Source organism: Cupressus sempervirens, chromosome 7 (assembly GCF_028749045.1).
Source record: "Cupressus sempervirens isolate cs-2001-9-10 chromosome 7, ASM2874904v1, whole genome shotgun sequence".
NCBI lineage: Eukaryota > Viridiplantae > Streptophyta > Pinopsida > Cupressales > Cupressaceae > Cupressus > Cupressus sempervirens.
The window spans coordinates 402,151,391-402,162,066 of NC_143124.1; the positions used below are offsets into that span (position 1 = coordinate 402,151,391).

At 31.2% G+C, this 10,676-nt stretch overlaps 1 protein-coding gene across 1 annotated transcript; it reads left to right on the top strand.

Annotated features, from left to right (window-relative positions):
• The first annotated feature begins 5,666 nt into the window (after positions 1-5,666).
• Positions 5,667-9,549, top strand: LOC149547222 (cation transporter HKT1;3-like). The gene is made up of 3 exons (XM_089794714.1): positions 5,667-7,210; positions 8,595-8,849; positions 8,957-9,549. The coding sequence occupies exons 1-3, from the start codon at positions 5,826-5,828 to the stop codon at positions 9,297-9,299; spliced, it is 1,983 nt and encodes a 660-aa protein (XP_089650840.1). The 5' UTR covers positions 5,667-5,825; the 3' UTR covers positions 9,300-9,549.
• Positions 9,550-10,676: the final 1,127 nt, after the last annotated feature.

The window sequence follows — 10,676 nt, forward strand, 5'->3', positions numbered from 1 at the left end:
GTATCTCGAGTAGTAAAATGATCTTTGCACCAATCAACGATTTCATTCACACTCTCTATCCTATTACCTAAATGTGTAACATGCATGTATATGTAATTTAAAATACATTTAATCTATGTATATAGGTATATGTGTGTGTGTGTGTGTGTGTGTGTGTGTGTGTGTGTGTGTCTATATATATATATATATATAGAGAGAGAGAGAGAGAGAGAGAGAGAGAGAGAGAGAGAGAGAGAGTCTATACATGTATATATGTTATAAGTAGATCAAGAACACACTAAATGTATGTACATATTTACTTGCAAGTTCATGTTGTCAAAGTGTGTACTTTATACATGCTCCTCCTCCATCGTGCTCCCCTTTTCCATGTCCACTTTCAAAGAAGTTCCACAAAAACCTAACATTGCTTTTAACATGTTGCATGGCTAACCAATTAAATGCTTTAGCAGATTTGAATTATCCTGTGAGTTCATGAAATGAGATTATTAAAAATAAAATTATATATATATATCAAATTGAGATACGTGTACAAGTCAACTCAAGTTTTAAATTTAAAATTAAATAAAAATGTACACATACATACACTAACCTACACAGCCATCAAACTAGATCCATTGCCCTAAAATATTTATTCCATGATTTCTAAGATCATCAGAGAACATTGTAAAACAATTCAAGCGACATAGCTCCTATCATGAACTCTATCATCACTAATATAGAAATGAACCTCCTTGATGATAATGCGTTCATTTTCCTTCAAACTTTCTATCTCATCCACCTCAAATTGTGCATGTCTATAAGCCACTTGCACAAATATTGCAACTTGTTTAGAATGAAAATATTGCCCTTGAAGCTCTATTTGAGGTGAAAATGTATAGTTCTCAGAGAAATCTACAACTGAAAGAATACAACTAGGTTGAAAATAATTTTTTGAATCATGAAATTGTTTAGCTTGCCATTGTGCACCATGACAATGTTGGATATGTGAATATATCAATGGATGAAACTTGTTCATAAACTCATCATACCAAAATTCACTCTCCTTCAATACAATTATTTTTGATTCAACTCTTTTCTTATTTTGGTATGTCTCATATTCATACCTCATCCATGAAACTAGTGTCAATTCATCAATATTCTCAATTTGTAGTGGAAATTTAGATAAATCTCCACAATCTAGACATTGATTTATGATGCATTGTACTTTGAGCTCATCTGAATCTTCTAATTTATCACATAATATAGACTTCACAAATTGTGATGTACTGCTAGGGATGACCAAATTTGAATCAAGTACTGCCATAACTTTTTTATATGATTGCAAGTGTAGACCAAATTCAACATGGTTTTGACAACAAAAAGTTTCACGTATATTATTTATGTGTACAAAGGAAGGAAGTAGGCTCTCAAAGATTCTCTAACATATTTTCACATTTGAAAATTCTTGCTTGAATGTTTGAAATTATTCACTTTGTGTTATATCTATAAAATGTTTTGGATGTTCAATTTTTGCCCTTGTCTCTTGATCTTTAATTTGTATAGTATCACATCTATTGGAAGAAACATGAGATGATGTGGTCCAAAATTCAATAACTTGTATTTTTACATCTTTAGAAATTCCATCTTTTCAAGGAACTCTACAAATATTCACCAAACTTTTCTTAATATTTTTATCTAGCATATTTCTCCTCAGAATCTATCTTTGAATAGTTCTTCTAGATATATGTAGTAAATCAAAAATTGCACATACTTATTTTCTACGTAACAACTTTCTACTAGATATAGTAGTCATCAATGCTCTACTTGCAATGCTCAAATCACCTCCTCAAGTTGTCTTGTCTATTTTGTTATAAGTAGTTTGCAAATTTTCAATTGTTATTTTATTAACATTATGCACACATGGATTTTCCTATCATCAACACCCAACAACTCCAAAATAGACCTCATATCTTTTCTCCTAAATAACTTGACAAATAATTATACCTTACCAAATATACTTTTGTTTTTGAAATATTCATCCCACATGTTTTGGGAATGATTTTTAATAGTGTTCTCTTTTACCATTTCTGTAGATGGAATTTGATGAAAAAGTAGGTCATCATCCAAATTCATCAAATTTCCTACACCTAATAATATGTTTCTATCATTAAAACTACTAATTTGTTCATCTTCTTGAATCACATCCTCTTAATGAATCTCATCCTCTTCATGAATCCGATCTCCTTCATTAACTTCAATAGGTTGGTTTTGATTATGTTTTGTATGACCTTTCATTTTGTCATCTCTTATTCTATCATATTTCCTTGATCTAGCCTTTCTATTACCCATTCAATACTTTGACCTACGGGAATTTTTTAAATTTAGATTCCACTAGAAATATATTTCAATCCTTCAATATAGAGTAAATAAAAATAACTAGGTGAAAAAAATACCTTATTGACGATCCTTTGTAATTGTCATTAAACTCCACAAAACAATTGATAAACATAGCTCCAAATTTTTATTTTTATTTGAAAATGCTCCTTCAAATTTTATAATTCATTGTGCATTTATTATAAATTGAAATTAAAACCTAATTATTTTATATTAAACCACCAATGTAATTGCTAACAGTTTTTTTTGGCCGACAGGGGTTGCGGCAAAAAATGTTATGACCGAAAGGAGTTCAGTCATAACTATCTATGTGTCATCCTAGGTGGCAGCCACATAAGAAAAATATGCAATTTCTTAAAACTTTTCACTTTCAATACTAATTTCTCCATACAAAATGAAGTTTTTCCAAAAACTAAAAATACCCTTTTGAAGATCATGGAGTCAAGATTATGGTCATATAAATTTTGTTGTATTTTGATTATTTTAAATATGTTATATTTATAAAATATTACTAGTAGGTCTTTTAAGATTCAACAAGATGTCTATTCAAAAAAAGAAAAAAATTGTAAATCATGTTCAAAAAATAAAAACTTTGTGTACCCAGAGGGGAGAGTCATCTTCAAGAATATGTAATTTGTTTTAAAAAATATGTAGATTCGATAGAAAAGGTTTGGCGGGAAAAAAAAATGTCAAATTCTGATAAGTTCGACTTTGAATACTTATAACATGAACTATATAAGTCCAACATCAATTTTCTTTTGTCCTTTGGGTATACAAGTCAGTTATAACATAGTTCAAAATCATACCAAAATATGATCATTTGCATATATTTGTTTAGTGGGAACGAAATTCTATATTTTTAGCATTTTTTTAAAGACTTAAAAAATTTTAAAAATGATAAAATTTTCACTCAATTTAAAAATTAAAATTTACAGGCATAAACTTCATCCAATTTTACACATTTCATTAGTTTACATCATCTTCAAATTTTAAACACAAATGTCCATTTTCTATCATTAAAGTTGAACAATTTAAACTCTGATATCCTTTTCCTTTATAAAAGGGTGACACAGGTTTGTGCTTTTACCTTAGTGAATCTTATCCACCAATGACCTCTTGGAAAGGATCCTACTATAGAATTCAATAAAATTGAGTTTGAACCTACCCCATGTACCCAATGTGAAAAGAATGAATTTGACACTTTAGAAAATTGTGACTAAATCCCCTCTTCTAGAAAGAACACTAATTGCATATAGATAGGGATGAGATATAATTGATAATATAGGGAATTATCTTGTAATAAATTTATGGATAATTGATTAACAATATTCAAACAAATGAGATTTGTTTCATCTAAGTTAATGTAGAAAAGTGCCAAAAGAAAATGAACACACAAGAAGTGATAAACAAAAATAGGAAAGAAATGATTTAATAAGTTTGGAAGAGAGATAGATAGGAAATAACTAATATGAGCCCTCAAAAGGGGAGAAAATGTTTCAAAGACAATTGTGTTCTATTGCATGAGGGTTGTGACATTGTTTCTACAAGTTTTTTGATGCACTAAGAGAGTATGTAGAATTGAGGCCACAACTATATAGAAAAATATACCAAAGATTTATATCTTGGTTTAGGATTTGAGAAAAGACATGATGTCTTAGCTATTTGGTTAATCTTCCTTGCTCAAAATAAGCCTCAAATGATAAATGCGAAAAATGAATTAATCAATCACTTAATTATGAGAAGGTTATTTGACACCGCAATCTCTCATACTACAAAGTTGACATCACATTCTTCTATTTTTATAGAAGCTCTTATCTAATCAGCCAAGGTAGATGCAGATAAATTAAGAAAGAAAAATTAAATATTGATAGGAAAACTAATTTAGGGATTGTTGCTTCTTAAAATATATCGATGTTATTTAAGTTGCATACAAGTATATTTTGATTAAAAGTACAATGATGTTGTAATGATGAATTATATTGTTTTGTTCAATCATCGAAGATTCCATTACTAATTTTTAGTTGAATATTCAAATTTTAATTTTAAGAATACTTCTCATTAGGCATGTCAATGTTATGAGTTACATTATACGCCAGGACACCAAACCTTAATTGTAGACAAATAAGAATATAGACTCTATAGAAAAAGGGAGGTCAACAATTCTATGTAAGTGATACGCAATCTTAAAATTAGACTTAGAGAAAGGCCCCATGCAACTGCTAAGCTTATTTTGCCTAGTAGCCACTGCATATTATTTTTAGAAGCATTTTGACCAACTTATGGTTCCATGTAATTGCTAATATTGTTGCTAACCACTTTTATATTAATTTTTTATATAAAAATTGGAGAGAAAATTTAGTGATTAAAAAACTACAATAAGGTTTAGAAACAAAAAAGGAAGGGAAGTAAATTTATGATGGCAAATGGAGTTTTTTCGATAAGCAACCACTATTTATTTTGAGCCTCCATTTTTTTTTCTTCATAGCTTATTTTTATTCCCTAAATAATAGTCATTGCATAAAAATAGGAAAAGATTCAAAATTATCCCTTTTCCACAACTTTAATTCTCCATAGGAACACTCTAGTGCTTAAATTTTAGCATTAAATAGAGTTAAGCAAGCGTATGAGAACATGGTGTTAATCACTACTACCCACCACTATTTAAATCAAAACAAATGAGAACAAGGAAGAGCACCTATTAAAACCCACGTTTGAATTACTATTCATTGGATTTTGCTAATTAAAAACTCACTAACAAACTCATCTAAAAGACTAATAGCACTCAATTTTGTTGAAAAACAAATTAATAATTAAATCAATTGTACCATTGAATGTAATGACAACTTATAACTAGTGTAATATCTCTAGTGGAGAAGTGTTGGATCCACTGTACAATTTTTTTAAAAAGAATAAATGAATAATGAAACAAATATATAATTCTTTTCTTTCAGCCTCGATCTATAACAGATCCCATAAGTTTTTAACTATCTAAAAATTAGAACAATAACTATATATATTTTAAATCACATTTAAAGAGAACAAGGTAGATGGTCGAAATCAAATTTTTGGCACACAAAAGTAGCTGTAACGACTACTGTGCTCTTCCCTCGGAAACAAGTCAGTCCTGCTAAATATCATTTATGATAGTTCAATATGATGTCGTTCTTTGAGAGAATCAAATGTGCTCTCAAACACATCCTCTCCACATGAATAGTAGAGACAATAAAACTATCGTTGTTTGCCTGTCGTCTAGTACAACCGGTGTATTTCGGTGAGCGCGTCGAGAAATCAGGATTGTTCTTCATTGCCTGTTAATTTTGAGGTGAAGATGTAGAGTTTCTGCGAGAGTAGGCAGCCAATTGGCTGTTTAGAAGTGAGCTTTGAAATTCGTTTCAGAGAAGCGAGAATTATTCATGTGAGAAGCTTGCATTCAATTGAAGCCTCTGTCATGGATGAAGAGACTTCTAGCAGAAAAAATCTTTAGAAGCAACTGGACTATTCGTAGAACCATGAGTTTAATGGATATACTGTCGTGGGTGCAGAAGCCCTCCCGTTTTATAATTCTTCATATCACTTATTTCATGGTTTTGGGATTTGTGGGCGCTTTTGTTCTGTGGGTATGTCCTCTGAAAAATTCTGAGCATATGAACTTAATAGATGCTCTGTATTGCTCTACCTCTGCTGTTACTGTGACTGGTCTGCTCAGCATAAGAATACAAGGGATGCACACGTTTCAGCAGATGGTTCTTTTGTTGCTGTCGGTACTTGGTAGCCAGGTTCTTACGTCTCTGTTTCCCCTGTATGCGAGAAGATTGGCATACAGGAGGATACTTGCAAATCAGGCTACGGTCATTCTGTCCAAGGTGCAAGAAAATCTGGTTTCAGATGAATCAGAGGTTGAAAAGGATGCTGAGAACGAAAAAATAATTTCAAATCAATCACGAACCAGAGAGGCTAATGCCCATCAAAGTTTTATTGAGGTTAAAGTTCACGGGGTCGGTGGTGGTGTTGGCAAGAATGAATTGGGCCGGCTATTAAAGCACCGGCTAAGATATGTAATGGAGAAATCTTCACAAACGATGATAATTGTCTGGAGGAAATGCATCTGGTATGAAGATTTCGTGAGTGTTTTATCAAAGAGGATTTTGCAGATTGAAGATGTATCAAAGGGGATTGAGATTTCTATGTGGAAGTCTATGTATATGGAGTACAAGGCCTTGACATATCTCTACAGAATTGTGGTGGCATACTTCTTGCTAGCGCAATTGGGTGCAATTGTGCTCATCCAGACATATTTGATTACCTCTTCCACAGCTACCAAAATATTAGAAAAAAATGATGTGAACGGAACATATTTCTCTGTTTATAACTCTATCACTTCGTTTGGAAACTCTGGATTCACTCTTCTAGACAGTAGCATGATTCCCTTCAGGAACCATGCTTTCATTTTGCTTGTCTTGAGCTTTATAGTACTTGTTGGGAATACCATGTTTGGTCCATGCATTTGGGTTATCATAACCGTGCTGAAGAGGTTTTGTAAGGGAAGCAAGGAGGAGATTTATGCTCATCTTCTCAGAAATCCTCGCACCTGCTATACCCATTTGTTTCCCAAGAACCAGACTCTGTGGCTCATTATCACTGTCATGGCATTTAATACTGTTCAGACCTTGTTCTTCTATGTTCTCGATTGGAATTCGAGCTCTGTCAATGGTCTGAATTTTGCAGAGAAGATTGTGATCGCGTTGTTCCAGTCTGCAGCCACACGCAACGGTGGAACCAATGTTGTCAATCTTGTAGACCTATCTCCCCCTATGCTCGTCTTGATGGTGGCCATGATGTAAGTTCCATAACTTGATTCTCATTTATTTGCTCTTTGATGATCAATAATTCTAACCATGTTTGACCATGAACATGGATACATGAGTATAATTCATATATTCATGTGGATTACCAACTTAACTAACGAGATGCACTTTGAAAACCAGACATATTGGAAAAACAAACAGATGTAAGTTATGTTATTGCAGGGAATGGTAAATGACAGAGGGAGAAAAATAAATTGGGTGGTTTTAAGAATTGGATGTGAAATTGTGAATTGAACTCTTAGATTGGGATTACTTTAAGGCTTTCAAACTAACCTCATATCAACCTCTGGCCCTCTAAAATGACAAGTACTCCTGGTTTTGATTGGCTTCCACTTTTCATACCCTCTCAATTACAGCCCTGGTTTTGACTGCCTTCTACTTTGCAAGCCATATCTATTACAGTTTTATGTGGAAATCACGCTATTTAAGCTTTATGAGATCGCGTTCATAACAAAAGGATCAAATTAGGTGATGAACCAGAGAGAAGGTTATCAGATTTCTTCTAAAGGTATCCCTTCTGCTGTGATGAATCGTTTCTATGACAGACAGAGCCGAACATTATTTTTAATCTTCTATAGCACACCGTGAATTCACAATCATTTTCTATAATGACACTGGTAATGATTTCAATACGGTTAATTTGAGTGGCAGACATTTGTCTTTCACATTATTTGATAATCTGGATCAGGCTACACAAATCTACAGCACTCTCTCCAAAACTATTTTCACAACTTCGGTATTTATGCAAATTTTTATGTCAGTGATCATGAGTTGTAACTGTTGATCACTTCATTGCTGACGTTAGGTCTAATTGAAGATGATGAGAATTTGAAAGTTCAGTGACACTTACAAGCTCATCTATAATGATAGAAGATATTTGTCTTTATGGTTGCTGCTTTTCAATTTGATGGTATGAAAATTTTTACATCAATATTTCATATTTCAGATCACATTCGGTGACCCATCAACAGAATGTTAGAAAATATAAAAGTTCACAATATGATCTGAATGGTAATACAAACAAATTACACAATTAAATTTTAAAAATAACAATATTAAATAATTGTAAAATTCTACTAACATAAGAGATTTGTTTCTCAAATAAAACTGGTAACTACAAACAGGGTACTCTAAATTACAGAAACAGGGTACTCTGAACTACAGCTCCGTCTGCAAAACTATTTTTACAACTTCAACAATTGTGAAGATCTTTGTATACGTGTAATCACGATTAAACCGGCGGACCCATAATTAATGGGCAATGAGAATAAAGAGGAGGTGAATAATTTATTGCTTCTCTGAGATTAACATTACTCAAAATTGGATTAAAATTTTGATATCTGGTATGCGTGGCAGGTACATTTCCGTTTACCCAGTGTATCTAACACGCCAGAAGACAAGGGCTCCCAAGATGCTAGGAGGCGAAACATCAGAAGAGACCTATACTGAACATTATGATAATCAAATTTCTTTTCATTTGCGGAAACTTCTAGCTCGAGATTCAGCGCATATCTTTATCATCCTCTTCTTCATTTGCATTGTGGAGAGCCAAAACATCAGTCAGGACCCTCTCAATTATTCAGTCTTCAACATCATCTTCGAGGTCATCAGGTAACCCAATTTTGCCAATTTTAATAGATATTCATAAAAACCTCCTTAAGTTTTTAAACATGGCAACTAATATTGTCAATGCAACATTTGCTTCTTCTCTTTTCCAGTGGATTTGGTAATGTGGGATTGTCAATGGGCTACAGCTGCGCCTTAAGAAGTGGGAAAGATTCGTCTTCATGCGAAGAAGTCCCATTCAGTTTTTCTGGAAAATGGAACAGAGGAGGAAAAATGCTGCTTGTATTGACAATGTTTCTGGGAAGACACAGAGGCCTCCCTGACAGCCTTGACTCTGCTCTGTTGCTTCCTCATAGAGTACACCAAGAAGACGAATTTGCAACCATAAATTCATCTACTTCGCGGCCGGCAAGTTCTAGGGATCGATCCCAGCGCACTTCGTTTTCAGAAGAGAAGGTGACTGATCAGGATTTGCAAATATCTTCACAAATTTAGGCAACAATTCCAGAGACTGGAATGGTGTGGTCAGGAGGGGATTTGTTTATAGGGCTGGTTATTTTCAAATATGAACCGTTAATAAATAAGATAATTAAGGAAGACATAAAATTATTATTATTGTACTTGTTTTAGGCAATTACTATTGTATTCAATTTGGCAAGTTCTATTAGTTTTAACCAATCAAATGTATTTACTTTTGAATAACAATTTTTTTCTATAGCTTTGTTATTTAATTATATATTTTATATACCATAGGATTATATGATTGGCTCAATACTTTTGGTGTTATAAGAGCCCTTTTTTATATTGTCGCAGTGAGTTTTTCATAAAGATTGTAATAACTAATAATAAATTAATCTATTATTCATTTTAATAAAAATTAAAATATGTATTATTTATTCAAAAGTTTACTATAAAAAATTTAAAATATATTAAATCTTGACAAACCATAAATTACTATAATTTTATTGACTATTAAATGTATTGAACCTTTACATCTTAATTCTATTTAATTAATATAATATATCTACAACTTTATATCTTGATTCTATTCTTAATTAATATAATATATCTATAAACTTTTATATCTTAATTCTATTTCATCAATTTACCTATCTATAAGATGTACAAAATTAAATTGATTAATGAAGTTTGAAAATTTACAATAGCTCACTTATAACTCCATGAAATGTAAAAAATTAAAAAATCTATTTATTGACTATATATATAACTTTTACTACATATAATATCTTACTCTATTAATTATAACTAAATGGCAAGTACATGCTACTATGTGGCACTTGTGAACTATTTAATTTCTGATATACTTACACATTAATATTTGAAATAAATGGTGCAAAGATTGTCTTTTTCTTCCTTTTCTTTTAATACATCCTAATTCGCCATCTTATTTTTTAGAATATATATTGTTTTAATCACTTTATCTAAAGAATTATTAAAAATATAATATTAAATAGGTTTATTTCTTTTCTTTTTTTCGATATCGGCCAAGTTTAGATTATTTATCATTATTTTTTAGATTAATTATTATTATGTGTAGATTTAAATCCAAATCTCTTAGACTCGCAATTTACTATCGCATTATAGGCTCTTGCCCAAAATATAAAATTATATTAATTTACAATAGATTAATTTAATTTGACCTTATTAACATTTGCCTTACAATCTTAAATCAATCAAGATACAATTTTTTAAATACAATTTTTGAATTAAATTAAAATTAGATGTTTAAGAAATGTATATATTATATTATATTATAGGTATCACTAAAAGAGAGTTATAATTAATATTAAATAAATATAATTTTAAAATAATTCAAACAAACATACTTTAAAAAGAAAAAATAATAAAATT

Coding starts and splice junctions, on each gene's coding strand:
- LOC149547222 (XM_089794714.1), top strand. CDS start 5,826: ATGAAGAGACTTCTAGCAGAAAAAATCTTTAGAAGCAACTGGACTATT. Junction 7,211..8,594: donor GTCTTGATGGTGGCCATGAT/GTAAGTTCCATA, acceptor TATGCGTGGCAG/GTACATTTCCGTTTACCCAG. Junction 8,850..8,956: donor ATCATCTTCGAGGTCATCAG/GTAACCCAATTT, acceptor TCTCTTTTCCAG/TGGATTTGGTAATGTGGGAT.